At 42.3% G+C, this 16,133-nt stretch overlaps 1 protein-coding gene across 1 annotated transcript in view; it reads left to right on the top strand.

The window, feature by feature from the left end:
- The first annotated feature begins 5,116 nt into the window (after positions 1–5,116).
- The window catches only part of PXDC1 (PX domain containing 1), a 13,538-nt gene continuing 2,521 nt past the window's right edge, over positions 5,117–16,133 (top strand). Inside the window, exons 1-3 of the mRNA XM_026843499.1 lie at positions 5,117–5,275; positions 5,550–5,667; positions 9,516–9,627. Coding sequence (XP_026699300.1) covers positions 5,264–5,275; positions 5,550–5,667; positions 9,516–9,627 — 242 coding nt within the window. The 5' untranslated portion in view covers positions 5,117–5,263. The remainder of the gene's footprint in view (positions 5,276–5,549; positions 5,668–9,515; positions 9,628–16,133) is intronic.

Genomic DNA, 16,133 nt, shown 5'->3' on the forward strand with positions numbered 1-16,133 from the left:
GGAGATCTCTTGGACATTCTTTGTTCCTCTTCTGACCACAAGTCTGAAGTGGAGTCCTTCAGATTGAAGAAATAGGGTTTGCCCACAGTTTGAGATCACATATACATAGCGACTTGTACATAGCAACACATCTCAAAAAAAAACAGACTTCCATATGTCATCATTGAGAGATGGCATATGAGACATACTTGACTTAGGCGTGAACTTACTCTTCCCTGGAAGGCACTAGAGGATTGTTGAGACAAAGTGCTCATTGTGGACACTGACCATCAGGACTGCACTGTGGTTTCATTACGAGCCATGGAGCACATGTTGTGATTCCTGTCCTGATTTGTTTGGTAGAAGCATGCAGTGTGTTATCTGTGGTTGTCAGAATGTCATTAGTTGTAGATTTGGTGGCTCACGTGGCAGTAGTAGGACAGGCCTACCAAGGCTTGTGTGTTGACATCAGGAATTGGCTCCCAGTTCGCTGTCCTCCTCTGCTGAGCTCGTTTCCTGCTCGTTTGCAGCTCTGGGCCCTCTCCCACGCCATGAGCCAGCGTGCCAGGTTCTCAGCTGCTGGACTGCTCTTTCAGCCTCCGGCAGCTGCTCCGGCACTGGGGTCCCAGAGCAGGAAGGATGCTGCAGGCCTCTGGTGCTGTTTGTGCTGTGTTTTTCCAGAAATGTGTTGCTATGCATAAAGTTGCTATGTGTGCTTGGTCTCAGATTGCGGGCAAATCCTTTTCACCCAGTCTTAAGGACTCTACCTGGGGCTCCTGGTCTGGAAAGGGGCAGAGAAGATGTCAGAGGGATTGAATGAGGTCACTGACAACAGGGGTTGTGTGCATGGCAGAACCTCGATAAAAGCAAATATCCCAGGTACAGGTGAGTGCCACCCTGGGTTAAGTGGTGTGCTGGGATTGTCCCTCCCACTGCCCAGCGTGTGGGCTCCCTTGTGCATGGGGTGAAGAAACCTTAAGTTTGTGGTATTTGGCAATGGGGTTTGTGGTAAAAAAGAAGCCGGTGGGACTCCAGTTTACCTCAAGCCCTATAAACATAGATCTTTATAGCATTTGAATTACTTGAAATGATAATTAATTGTCCAAGCACAGTATGGGTAACAAGACAGAGAGCAAAGTTTTCCTGGGAGGAGTTTGCTCATGTTTTCCATTAGCAGTCAGACAGGGGCCAGGGCAGAGGAAAAGGCATGAGAACAGCCTTTCACCATGACTTCACTAAGAGATTTCCCAGCTCTGAGCTCAGCTCTGTTGCATGACTGAACAAGTGGAATAAAGCACAACTGGTTCCAAGCTACTGGTTGCTTTACTGGTGTCTTAATTTTTATTTTATAGCAAACTGAATTAGGGTTCTTGGGGTCTAAAAGCCCCAGATGGAAAGATAAGCATGTAATTGTGTTCCGTGGGCAGAGGCAACAGCCTTAGGACATGTTGTAGCTGCTGCACGGATGCTGCATACGTGGCCAGTGAGTCCTGTGTGCTCCAGATGCATCCAGCTTGTGGTGCATTTGTGTCGGGGTTAATGAATGGTGGAGATGCTGAGCTCTGCCTGCAGAGTCAGCTGGCATATGCCTGTGTCTGTTCAGGCATTTCCAGTGTCTGGAGATCCTACACCAATCTCTAGGTGTTTTTTTTTTTCTTTCTCTCTGCCTCATCAGAGTTTCTGAACAGGAAAAAAAAGAAGACAGGCAGGAAAGAAACCGCCACAAAGTGAAGAATAGAGATGGAAATCTTGGGTGTAGTTCTGTAACCCTTCTTTACATGAGTCCCTATTCCTGTTCAAACTCAGTATAATGCCTGGGTGAGAAAGGAGCTTGAATGGGTCATCCTAGCCTGCAGTCCTTTACTGCTTCTGCGAAGGCTGGGGTTTCCCTTCCTTTTCTTGCCTCTGACAAGAGCGGTTCGAGCAGTTCGAGGTATTCCCCGCTACTCACCTAATTGTGCTGGCAAAGCAGAGGCAGCCCTGTGTTGTGGTGTGGGAGAGGAAATGAGTTTCGGGGGGGGGGGGGGGTGAGAGCACCTTAAACCAGTGTTGCCACCGGAGACTTCAGCTGGAGAAACCACAGTGTTCCTCATGCATGTATGTGCTGTGGTTGATGGCAGCAGCCAGTTAGCAAGCCCTGAAAGGCAGCAAAAGGAGGGACCAGGGGCCCCTTTTCCTGGCAGTTTGGGCAGGCAGAGCCTTGCTCCAGTTAGCCTGGCTCTCACATTGTATGCAATCCCTCACGTTGTGGGATCACAGGCTACGACTAACTGAAAACCACAAGGGCATCTGTTAACTCTTAAAAACAGAGACTCGTAGCATTAAGATAAATGAGGGCCTTACAAACTTTGTGTCTATTACAGAAGAAATTGCAGGGTTCGAGATATATATATATATAGCCAGTCAAGTGGTTTTTGTGTATTTATACTATAGACATATGAAAAGGAAGGCTTTAACAGAGCCAAACTGAATTCCCTGTACAGGGAATTCATGTATGGTCAGCAGCTTTACACCCCAAAGCTGTGCATCTGTAACCATTAAGAATATAGGAAACTGTCCAGGCAGATGTATCACTTACTCTCCTTCCTACGCTGTCTGCCTTTTGGTTTTGATATTACTAAAAGCTTCAGAAAGAAGCAGTTTTTATTATATCAGATGTTACCAGTCATCTGTGCCAGTATCCATATTGGAGTGTGGGTTTGTATGGCTGGTGCCTTTCCAAGAGCTGAAAGGAGGAGTATACCAGAGCTGGAAACTCCTGGTAAATGCAAGAAGCTGTAAAACCTCCCACTGGGTGATCTGTGACAGTGCAACAGGCTGACGGCCTCGTCTGACTTCTCTTGCTGAAGCATAAAAAGGCCAGGTGAAGCTGCAGATGCTTTCCCTGATCACTAATGAGAGAAAATCCCAACTGCGTGGCTAGTTTTCCTCACATGATGAATGCTCAGTGTTGGTGGTGGTTTTTTCTGTCCCCTCCCACCCCCCTCCCCAATCTGAATATCTTCATTTGTTTAAACGTATCCCTTTTCCTGGTGTAATACTAGTTGCAACAGTAAATGCTTATTTGGGACAGGGTCTGAGGTTGAGGGTGGATTTGAGAGAGAGTAGCTGAATCCCTGGTAGGTCACCCTGATGAGGAGTTTGCCTGCAAGGCGGTAGCTGCAGTCGGGCAGTCTCTGCTCTGACTGTGTCTGTATTTGTGTAGACTGGAGCATGACCGGCAGGAGAAATGGAGGCATCCCATGGTAGCCGGCACCATGGTGGCTGGCTTAGTTTTCTGTGATGTGGGCTGTGGCAGGGCGACAGAGTGTTTCTAACACCACAGGTAGGTGTCTGAGCCGTGAGGCTGTTGGCAGCTTTTTTATAGGGAAGATGAAAACCCTGTTTTTTTGAAAGGTTTGAACTTCATTCAGATGTGGGATGGGAACATATCTGTGGAGGGGTGAAGCATATCCACCCAGGCCTGCTCACACCCAGTAGTTAGGAAGATGAAGGGTGCTGGTCTGCAATTCAGGTCTGTAACGTCAAGCACAAGCCAGCTCATACGCTGTCTGTGGACCCATGCAGATGAGTTAATTCATGTTTACAGCCTTTCAGAGAATTACCATGCAGAGCTACCTGACTGTAGTGTACACTTGTCAAAGCAGGGTACATGGTTGCCTTCCTTCTATGCCTGCTGGTATGCTCCGCTCCCCTGTCAGAAGAGGGAGTGAGCTGTACTGGGGTGAGGGGTAGTGATGCTGACAAAACCAGGCAAAGTGAGGGACTGTCGGGCAATAGAAAAGCATATGCAACCAGGCTACTTTTGTGGGACAACCATCAGGTAAACCTGGTTGCTCCAAAGGTAATCTGTTTTATTTAGAGCTGTAATTTAAGTAAAGCTGACAACTTTAAAGTCTCACTTATGTCTGGAAAGTTTGTATGGGATTGTATCTCTTAGGTAACAAACAACAAGGATTGATGCAGACTGAAACATTTTGTGGATGTTTTCCCCACACCGTACATGTTTGACAGGTCTTGCTGTATGTCAGCCTTTTGAATAGGGAGATGGAGAGATGCTTACTTTAGCACCGTGCAATTTTAGTATATTGAAGTGGTTTCTCACAGACTGTTTGCAGATTTTTAGTTTCGATTTTTATTTAGATGGTTTTGGTTTATTTGGTCTATTTCTCCTTCAGCTTTTTGTTTGTTTTGGTTTGGGTTTTTTTGTTGGTTTTGGTTTTGGGTTTTTTTTTAACCAGTGAAGCTTGTTAAATGTAATAGTCTCTTAGGTATTTCATTTCATGTCTGTATTCTGTTTCTTGGAAAAGCTGCACAAATGTAGAGGTAAAATGATGATTAGGTTAGAAAAAAATAGAGGTTACAGAGATCAGAAATAAAAGGGCTGCTAGAGGGATGCAATATTTTGGGGTTGACTTTTCCCCATACTCCCTGTATGTACATATAACCTGTGCTATATTTCCCTGAGTCTGCTAGAGGAGAGGGAAGTTACAGATGTCCTGCAGGTTATACATACAAAATATGGTATTATAGTTGAAGATCCCCATATTAAACAATTTGAAATTAGAAGCATTGTAATGCATCGTTCTGGGCACCAGACTGCTAAATTTCCATTTTAATCCCTTCTGCAGCATCATGATTATTCAATGATTAAAAAAACTCCCAAAAGGAAGAACATGATTCTGAGAAATCTTCCTTGGGCCGCTCACTGGGGCTTATATTCAGAGAAATACAAGACTGGCCTCAAAGGCTTTTGTTTAGCTTGTGTTTAGTCTTTTCCTCTTATCTGTGGGTTGTGCTTTTTGGTTTTCTTGGGTTTTCTTTTGCTTTTTATTGACAGAAAAAAGGATGAATCATGGTTCTTGGAAGCAGAAAACAGGCTGTTTGATTATCACTGCTGGGAATGCTGTGTAGTGAAATTGTGGGTGAGGGAGTAGGTGGTTCTACTTCTGCTCGTCTTGCAACTCCTAAATATGATCATAAACAGCTGAATTTGTGTCAGGCTTGCAACTCTGCTTGTAACTACACCCACCTCAGTTCGGGGTACATGCTTTATCGTCAGTGTGGGTTAAGACATTTCTGGGAAGCATGATATCTGAGGTCATTCCACAGCTTCTCGAGTGGCTGCTTCTGGCTGCTGAAGTGTGTGTGCACATGAAAGTGTGCTTTTGTCTATACTCATGATCTGTTTACTTTGTTTCTAGGGCTCATTACAATAAAAGAAGCCCATGATATAGAAGCCAGACTTAATGAAGTGGAAAAGCTTCTGAAGACTATAATAAACATGCCCTGGAAGGTGAGTAAGCCAAGTTCCATTTAGCCCAGCTTGACTCCTCCTTGATGGTGACACGCACTCTCATGCAGATTAGAAAGTGATGGGCTTTGCCAGACTCTAGAAGAAGCAGCAATTTATTGAGTATCTTGGAGGAGCGCTGAGTGCCAGAACTGTATAATGATGTCTCCAGGCTGTTGCTTGCTTTCTGTTGTATTACAAAGGGGTGGAAAGGGAGAAGAAGGACAAAACAAAGTGCTGGTAAAAATGGATGTCTGTTTCTTTTTCTTTTTTTAAGTATTCACGATCTGAAGTTGTCCTCACATTCTTTGAGAGATCTCCTTTGGACCAAGTTCTAAAAAATGACAATGTCCATAAAATTCAGCCAAGCTTTCAAAGTCCAGTTAAAATATCAGGTAAGAGTTGTTAGCTTCCTACATGTGACACAAGAATTACAAAATGAAAGTTACTTTATTTGCTGTTCCCTTTATTCTTTCTCTATCATCAATTCAAACGGTAGCTCTTCATAGTCTGCTTTATAATACAGAACATTTATATGCAAGATGCTTTCAAGTAGTAAAGTGGCAGGTGAAATTGAAGGCTGATAAATGCAGACAAGTAGATGTGAGGAAAATGCAGTCCTCACTATTGTCACATATGATAGTACTACTACCACTTAGGAAGCAGATTTTGAAGCTATTGATACAGTTCTGTGAAAATGTAAGCTCAATGCCAAACAATGCACAAAACCAGCAGCGACAATATTAAATGTTATTAAGAAAGAAGGGGGGAACAGAAGAAAGGAGCACCACCCCATCTTGAGTACAATGTGCACAATCTGGTCTCTCCATCTCGGAAAGGATATAATAGAATTTAAAAGCATACAAATAAAGAACAAGGATTCAAGTCATTGAACAGCTTCTCAAAGAAAAAGGCTAAATAAAGAAGCACACTTCAACATTGAGAAGAGATGACAGAGTGGGGCTATGATGGAGGTCTACTTAGCTGTGAATAGAAGGAGGTCAATTACCCTGTACTTCTCGTGAAACAAGAACTATAGGTTATCCAAAAACGTTGACAGACAACAGGCTTTAAATAAGCAAAAGAAAGATTATAATACTGTTTTGCATCCATACAGAGCACAGTTAAGGAGTGGAAGTCATTGTCATGGGATATTGTGGAACTGAAAGCATAAATGACTTCAGAAGGGAATTAAGACAAGCCAAGTGGAGGAAAAGTACATTGAGACCTCCACTGAGTGGAGATAGGAAGTTTCTAAACCACACATTGCTAGTGGGGAAAATGGAGAGCAGTATTAATAATCTATCCTTGCCTATTCTTTCAGCCTTTCCCCTCTGCATCTGCCACTGCTGACTGTTGTTAAAAGGTTTGCAGACTTTTGGTATGCCTGGTTTTGTATTTCTATACTGAAATGTTTATGTGAGCCTAGGCAACTGCTGGTTTTGTGCTGCCAGAAATTTCAGAGAGTGAAATAAAAGTGAAATACTACATAGTCCTCCAAAGTGTTTAAAGTTTTTAGTGTGAACTGGTATCAGTTTTCTGAGGTACTAGCAGTATATCAGTTAATGGCCAGTCAGCCTGTCAACATGCTAAAGGTGTAAAGTGTGTGTCTTAAGGATCATTCTTATACACAGGGTAGATTTTTTGTAGTTGATCCTGAGCTCTGGTTCTAAGCTAACTAGTCTTCTGTTAGATAATCTTTTAATTAAATGGTATATGGTTTGTGAGCTCACCAATAACTCTTTAGAAGTGTACTGTGTGATACAGAGCTTCAGTGAGAAGTGTGGTTTTGCAAGCTCATCTCTGGGATGGGGCTGGTGCCTTCTTGTAGGGCCCCTGGAGCCCAGGCTGCAGTACAGCATAGGGATTGTAAAGAGCCCCCAGGGCTGTACTGTAAAGTGGAGTCATGCTTCCTGGGAGCACGAGTGAGGAGCCAACATGCGTGTCTTACTCCCCATCTGTGGCTAAGGAAGTTTGGATGATGTCTTGAGTCGATGTGGAAACAGGTAAAATTCCTCATGTGCATGTTCCTGACATGGGTCATCTTCCAAAGACGGAACATGGTTACAAGCTTTACTAGTGAATGCCAGTATGTGTTCTCAGCACTGACCCTTGAGAAGGATTTTCACTGGTTATGCCTGAAATATGTTGCTACTCTGTGAGACCAGAGCTGCAGAGTGGGTCCTAGCACCTGCCCGTTATGAAATGAAGGATCCCCAAACGGTATACTGTAAAAATGCTTCAAAGGGTGGCTGTTGTTAGTGATACTGTGTTCTTTTTGTGAACAGACAAATATCAAGAATAAATGTATTTGCAATTTCACTGGTTAGAAACAGCAGTGTTTCTGGCCTGGGGGTTTTTGCTGTTTGGAAGGGTTTCATATAATATTTGTGAGGTTGCGTACCCCCTTAGGGGTACATACTCTGTGTGTGCATGTCAAGTGGTGGGTAAACAGAGAAGATAGTCAAGATGAACCTAAATTCAGAGCGAGGGTGCCGAGCTGATGGACAGAGGCTAGCAGCAAAGGAAACCCTCCTGCCAGCCTGTAGATAGAGGAGCTGTGGAAGCCACATTAGCTGAATACAGCATGGGGTTTTTTTTAATTCTAAATTAATTTTGGTAGAGATAAGTCATGCCTAATTAATTGGAGGAAGATTTTCCTACCTATGCAGCTATCCAAAAGCATCTTGTGGTAATTAGTTTTATCGTTTAAGTGATTGCTGCAAAGAATTTAAAAACATAGGCGGATATTTGATGATAATTGATATTTGCCTCGTCTGAATGTTGCACATGAGAAATGGTTTTGGTGTCTGGCAGCATTGTCAGTAGATGGCAGTAAATGTTAACGTCTAAAGCAGTTCACACGGCAATGAAATGCTGTAACTCTTAGGTCATGTCAAGGACACTAGGAAATTCTTGTTAGTCATAGTGCAGATTTCTACATGGCTTGCAGACTTAGAAAAGCAGGCAAAAGTGTTTTGTATTCTCTGGAAAAAAACAAACTGTCCCTCACAGGGTCCCGTTCAGAGTTGTAGGTGATAGGGAAGAGAGAAAGGTCCGCCCTCTTAGATGAAAGCTGAATTTGAATTTATGGCATAAATCTTCTTCTACAGTACGCTGTTGGTTTAAGATCATGAGTGAAGTGTGCTTCTGCTGGGATTCAGTGTGTTTATCACTCCAAATGTATTCTGCTAAAGTGAGTCGCAGTAAAATACAGACTGGAAGTCAGAGATTACTTTCTCAAGAAAAATATGGAAGTGAGTTCTGTTATTACTCAATATAGGAACTTATAAACGTACGCTTCAAAAAACTACCTCCTTTCTTTCTTCTGTCTCATCTCCTGCTCATTTCTTGAACTGGATGTATAGTTGAAATTTGTCTGAAGTCCCCCTGTATGTAAGTTTTGTGCCTACCGTATTTTCTGCCACAGATTAATTTCCTTTTGTTTGTACTGGTAATGCAAGGCTGTAACACAGGGTCCTCGGGCCCTGAGGCAGATTATGTCAGTGCTGATTTATATAGAGATATGTGTTCATTTTGCAGTGGCCCTAGCTTTATCAAGGACTGTGTGACTGAAAGAAATCCTTGTGGCTTGCCTAGTTTGCCTTTCTGTGTAGCACAAATGTGGATTAACTTCTCATTCACCTCAAATACTATGCTTTAATTGTAAATTCTCCTCATGGTAGTAAATCAGTGGAATTAGGTGTAAATTTTAGCTATTCTGGATTGGAGGCTTCTTACACACTGAGAAACAAATAATCAGAGTTGAAAGCAGTGCAGAAGATGGTATTGCTTTATATGACTTAAAGACAGTGGTTGAATTAACTTGGAAGTCACTTTTTATTTCCTTTTTCCTGTCTTCTTGATTTTTGCTTAACTGGCTTAAGCTTAGGACTGTCTAGAAAATGTTTTGGTAGTGGTAGATTGCGGTATATGAATGGGCTGCCATTTCTGCTACAGATGATGGAAATTTCACCACTGTCAATAACAGGGCTGAAACTGGGCCTTGCTTCAAATGCTCTGTGTCATGAACTGATTACATTAATAAAATTACTTAAGCACTGACAGTTTGTAGATGTAAGAGCTGGTTTCATAGCTTCTTAATTCCTGCTTTCACATGCAGATTTTCAATATCATGCACACATCTCGGTTTATAACCATATCTATTGCATATAATACGCAGTTGTTTTCCAGTTGGGGTTTTTTTTGGCTTTTCATCTTGTTTTCTTTCTTCTCCTGACAGAAATCATGAGATCAAATGGATTTTGTTTAGCCAACACTGAAACGATAGTCATTGACCACAGTATACCCAATGGAAAAGAGAAGCACCTGGATGTAGATTCAGCAGAACACCTGTAAGTGGAGTTTGTGCACAACTAATGCTGTCAGCTTCGGATAAACTGTAGTTTTCCCATGCCCCCTATCAAAAAGTTACCCTCTGTCTAGGAATAAGACTAGTACAGCTGTCATTCAGACTGGTTACATTTTACTGGGCCTGATTGCTAACGCTTCACAGCTTTCTATAAAATGGATAAAATGTCTGTCGGTGAGAATGATTGACCCCAAGGAGCTCAATCCTCTGTGTATGAAAAAAAGCTGTGGTTTTCATAGGGGTCCTGCCAGGTGAGAACAGAGGAGTTTTTTCTTTCTCTCATGACTGCGATGAAAGCTGGTTGGAGCCCAGATTTGGAAATTCAAACATCCTTATAAATGAAATATCTTATTATGAAGAGCATGATTTATTTGGGAAGAAAAACACCACCCTTGGAGGAGGGGGACACACCCCTGAATGTAATGAGAGGAAGCTCAGCAGCAGCTCCGGTGTTGTGGGATGCTGGTACTTGGTGAAGCATGTGTTTTTCATTAGGGGAGGGGGAAGTTAGTTTAGTCTTATTTGTGAATTCTGTCTCCTAATGCATGTAGGTATTCTAGGGTCAGAGACATGTAACCATGAGAGCTTTCATACAGGTCTTAGGTCAGTAACTGTAATGACAGGTAGATATTTGATGGAAATGTGCTCCTACAGATTTCTGTCATGGTGGGCGATGGATATTTCAATGAGCTTTAGGTAGTGTAGCATTTAAATATTTTTAATGAGAAACATTGACCTACTTTTTCATTAGAGTATTCAACATGATGGAAACAGAATACTAAAAGCCTTGTGGAGACTTTATCTTTAAATGCAGCGCTCTGTCTTGCCACAATTGAAATGTGGTTATTGCCAGCCTGTGGAAAGGTTTAGAGCTTAACAAGATTTTGTCAGGGGCTGGAATGTATCTCTGGCTCCAGTGTAATTTCTTAAAGTCTTTCTATTAACTTATCACTTAATGTTTTGAACCTTGACCTTGCTAACAGCGTTTAAGTTTATAAGCTTGGATTGATGAGGCTGAAGCGACACACTGGAGATAATTCTGTAAGGTCAATGTCTGGAAATTAAAGTCATCATACTTCATAGTGGATCCCTCTTTAGTGCTGAAAGTGACCAGTAATAGGAGCAAATTATTAAAGAAAGCCCTTTCCTGCCTTATTTATTTTAAAAAATTTTTATTAAAAAAAATTAAGAGTCTAGTTTTGATTTTAAAAATGTTGCAGCCCAAGCAAAACTTACTGGTCTGGTATCAGAAACTGCCATCATCTAGCTGTTATCCCATTGAAATCAGAGACTATTAGGCCAGAAAATACTAATATGATAAAAACTGTATGGTAGGCATGGTTTTCCAGAAACTGTGTTGGAAAAAATAAATCTAGGATAACAGCCTGGCTTTGTGCATTTTTATTAACTTCCCTGAAGACAGTTTAAATCAAGAGTCAGAAAGTTAATAAATTTGAAATGTCTCATGGTGCCTTAAATTTGCCCATCCTGTAGCTGTATTTTATAGCTCAGATGTAATAGCTAGGAGATAATGGCACTTGTGTAGCACAGGTGTTTTGTAAAATTTTAACTTTTTTTAAAAAGAAGTTTTCTATACTGTTGCTTTAAATGTAGATTAGTAGCCTGGAAAGGAAGCTTTACAGTCTTTCAAAATCCTGTGCAGTTCCTTTTTGATCTCTGTGAAATTGGATTGACGGGATTGGAGTCTTCTATTCTGAAATCAGAGTTAATTCCTTGTGGACTTGTGTGTCCTCACATGGGTATTTTTGTTTCTTTCAGCAACATTAAACTCTGTATGACTTCTGGGTTTTGGTTGCTAATGTACTTGTATCAGACATTTTGCAAAGCAAATCTGTGTTTTTTGGAGGGAAGTGCTTAGAGCTTCAGCAAGTAGCATTCGTTCCCCAAGGTCCTGCTGCACTGGTTAGCTGTTGTAGCCTGCAGTGCTACCTAAACAGTGATCCATCATCAGCTGAAAAGTCTTATACTTGTTGCAAAAGAAACTATAGCATTTTTGCAAGTTGGAGTTGCTTACTCTGTTGTTCTGAAGTAGTTGCTTTCCACTTCCTTCATTTTCTCTCTAATTTTAGTTGGCAGTACACCATAGTGTTGCAAAATGTGGTGAACCCAGTGTGCTCAGCATCCATGTGGCATAAATAGTCCTTTTATGTGTGATTCTTGGAGTACTCTGCAGTCCTTTTGGAAGGAGTAGTGGTAAATAAATGCATTCGAATTTATGCTTTAGCTTTGTTATAGACATGCCTTCCCCTGCCAGGACTGTTTGCACTTCTGTCTTTTAGGCCAGTGGCATTAAACATGCTGCCTTTTTTTTTCAAATTCACTCCAGTACTAGATGTTCATTTTCAGGACAGTGCTACCATTGTCACAAGCATCTTGTGGTCCATAGGAGAGACTTTCACAGGTGGCTTTGCAAAAGCAGCACAGAGAGGGTGAAATTAGATACAGAATTTCTCCAGGAAAACAAAATCCTACTCTTGACAGGAAAAGAAAACGCTTTCCATGTGCTTTTTAGTCTTAGATGCAGGGAGATCTGTTCAGGTACTGGTTGTGCATAAGGTGATGAGAGGAGCTGGGCTGTTGTCTCATGCCATGTTTGCACTGGTGTTGCTCCTATGAGTTAACAAGAAGCATCATAGAGTCAGTGAGGTTGTAAAAGACCCTTAATATCATCAAGTCCAACCTAACCTAGTAAACCTAGCACTGCCCAGTCCACCACTAAATCATCTAAGTGCCATACATGTCTTTTAAATACCTGCAGGGATGGTGACTCAAACACTTCCCTGGGCAGCCTGTTCCAGTGCTTGGCAACCCTTTTGGTGAAGAAACTTTTCCCAATATCCAATCTAAACCTCCCCTCATGCAACTTGAGGCCATTTCCTCTTGTCCTATCACTTGTTACCTGGGAAAAGAGGCCAACACCCACCTCTCTGCAACCTCCTTTCAGGTAGTTGTAGAGAGCAATAAGGTCTCCCCTGAGCCTCCTTTTCTCCGGGCTAAATAAAGCCAGTTCCCTCAGCTGCTCCTTATAAGACTTATGCTTTAGATCCTTCACCAGCTTTGTTGACCTTCTTTGGACACTCTCCAAGCATCTCAATGTCTTTTTTTTAGTGAGGGAACCAAAACTGAACAAAGTATTTGAGATGCAGCCTCACCAGTGCTGAGTGCAGGAAAATTATCACTTCCCTAGTTCTGCTGGCCACACTATTTCTGGTGCAAGCCAGGATGCTATTGGCCTTCTTGGCCACGTGAGCACACTGTTGACTCCTGTTCAGCCAGCTGTTCCCCGAGGTCTTTTTCTGCCAGGCAGCTTTCCAGCCATTCTTCCCCAGGCCCATAGCACTGCATGGTGTTGTTATGACCCAAGTGCAGGACTTGACACTTAAGTTTTGTTGAACCTCCTACAATTGGCCTTGGGCCATTAATTCAGCCTGTCCACATCCCTCTGAAGAGTCTTCCTACCCTCAAGCAGCTCAGTCCTTCCACCCAACTTGGTGTTGCCTGCAGACTTACTGAGGGTGCACTCGATTCCATCATCCAGATCATTGATAAAGGTGTTAAACAAAACTGGCTCCAATACTGAGCCCTGGGGAATACCACTTGTGACCAGCTGCCAACTGGATTTGACTCCATTCACAGCTCTTTGTATCTGACCAGCCAGCCAGCTTTTTACTTAGCGAAGAGTACGCCTGTCCAAGCCATTACCTTCTTTTCCTTCTTCTTCTGGCAAATGTGAGCAGCAACTCCAATGCATTAATAGAGGTTAAAATGATAAAGAAGGTTGCCTTACAGCACAAAAAGTAGGCCCTTGTGAAGGATGGTGTGTCTGTCAAGGTAGTCCAGGGAAAAAAATAACAAGGGCCCCAGTTTGGGCATTTAGGAATTTGCATGTCCATAGTAGTTTGCAGAGTTTATTTTGGGGAAAAGACCTGTTGGTAACAGCACAAAAGCATTTTGACTGTTGAGTGTCATATACAGCTGGTAGTTGTAGTAAACAGTCCTGGTTAATTGGGTTTGGTTTTGTATGAGCACTCTAGAGCAGTGCTTTGCAGACTTCCGTGCCCACAGTTCTCTTTCAGTAGCAAGGAAAGATTTCTGTGTAACCACAGCATGTGACTGCCACTGCTTTGTACCTCACATGCTGCTTGTAGTACCCTATCAATGAGGCTGAAGAACCACAAAATCTGTGGGGCCTTCCAGTTGTAATAATCTAGTTTTATACAATTGACAAGAGAAGAGGAGCAGAATCTGAATAGCCTTCTTGACTCCTTTTCTGCTCTCTTCGTTCTGTCTGCCCTACTGGTATTTCATAATCTGTTGTTTCCAGATCACTAGCAGTCCCTAAAATGGCACAACATGATCTGTGAACTGTTTGTAAGATACCAAGTCAACTCCCTTCTGCACCTGTTTTCACACATGCAGGCAAGCAAACAGCCTGGAGGAGCAGAGGAATGAGGGTAATAAATATTCAAAGTTCAATCTAATTTCTGTTTTGTTGTAAGTAAAGAGCATAGCAGCAGCACTGCAGGAGAAATTCTATGAGTTTCTGCTGAAAAAATGTTGTGATCCTCAGTTAGAAAAGAGGTGAGACGGTCCAGGTAATAGTGTGGAAAAGGCAGAGCTGTGTCCATATACTGCAGGATGTATAGACCATGCTATCAAATAATCTGTCCTGCTTCTAAAGAATGTTTTGGGGAGAGGTGGGAGTAGATTTATCTGTTTGTTTACCCTACCTCTCTTCTTCAGGTCCTCTGAAATACCTGGCTCTTAGGGCTGTCTAGGGATGTATGCAGTTGCCTCACTTAACTAGAGGAATCTTAACTAGTTCATGTGTAGGTGAGATGCCATTTTAAACCAAATTATTTTAAAGCTTCATCTGTTTATCTGCTATTCAGAGAACTGAAGTATGCCAGCCTGAAAAAGTCTTAAGAGACATGCCCTATAGTCAGAGCTAGGTTAGGATTTCCTTTTCCATCTTGTGCAATTTTTCAGTTCCTATTTCGTTTTTTTCTCACTCTATCAGAACGACTGCAAATTCTTTCAAAATATTAGAGTGTGAGAAAAAGAAACTTGACAGTTCTTCAAGTCCTTTGCTTGTAACTGAGATGAGATTCAATCCTTGGCCTGCAGTGACTGCCTTTAACTGCTAGGCTATCTGGGAAGAAATATAATGTTTTCTTACTGCAGAAATTCAGGCATCCATGGAATGGGAGCATGTGTAACTGAGGAATGTGTAGGTTTTAACAAGTTGATGCTTTCTGATTGAGAGTAGGTGTGAGACAGTGGGGTAATCCTCGCAGAAGTTCAGGTTATAACACAGGAGTTAGGAAGTGGGAAGGAAGATCCCAAAACAAGTGAAACTAAGTTTAGGTATCTCTTTATATTTGAATATTCTCTACTTGTCAAAACCTAAATCTTGTGCCATGGGGAGAAGAGCGAGGCTCTGGAGGATGGACAGTGTAGTAATTTTTTCCTATTTGTGTTAGATATTTGGCCTCATACAAAAACCAAACCCAAAGAAGGTAAAGTGAAAGGGTGAGAATCCAAGTTCAGACAGGAAACAAAGGCAGTTTCCTTTCCACTTTTGTGGGAACTGAGGCATTTTGTGTTGCTGCCACATGCTGTGAGAAAAAAATTGGAAGGATGTGGACCTCAGCTTCATGATTCACTACTACTTCCTTCCTCACTAGTCGCTTTGAAAGTCAGGGGTAACAAGATGATTTGCTTCCATGTACCATGGTTCTCATTGTCCTGTGGGTTATTCCTATACACATGGGTGTGGGGAGGAAGATGTATGGATGGGATCAGCTCTGAGTACTTCCTGTGAATATTTTCCCATACCACAGTGAAAGCTCTTCTAGACTCATAAAAATCTCATTGTAGGGGTACCCAGAATTGCCTGACAAGAAAGTCTGTGTCCCAGGAAATTGTTCATTCGTTAGTAGGAGGGGAGCGCTGGGGCCTGAAAACAAACTAGTAATGTTTTTGATCTGACTTATCTTAAATGCAATGTGGTAGCCAGGTGTCAGGAGATATGAAGTTCAGGTATTATAATGACAAGTGCTGTGAAGAGTCAGTGACATACTAGAGCTGTGTCATAAAAGTCCCTTTTACTGAAGACCACTGTCACGTCCCGCTCCAGTGAGGGGGACAAGTGACTCAGATTCGCAAATCCCCAATTGGAGCGGACAACAAGTCTCCAAGTTCAAGCATTTATTAACTACCTACAATGCACTAATTGAACACATGATAACTGGCTAAGTACAGAGCAAGCTATGGCAAAGCAATATAATATGCTTTACATTTCTTAACAGAAAAAAGGAAAAGAGGGAGATAGAGGGAATGGGGGAGTACAGATCACCAGTCTGGGTTCCTGCGCTGCTCCTGCTGGCGAGGATTCCAGGAGGCAGCTATCTTCTTCGCTGGCATCCGTCGTCTTTGCTTCACTGCTCTCTCCAGACAGCCGGGGGG

This window comes from Athene cunicularia (genome assembly GCF_003259725.1).
Source record: "Athene cunicularia isolate RWA chromosome 2 unlocalized genomic scaffold, athCun1 chr2_part1, whole genome shotgun sequence".
In the NCBI taxonomy this organism is placed as follows: Eukaryota; Metazoa; Chordata; class Aves; order Strigiformes; family Strigidae; genus Athene; species Athene cunicularia.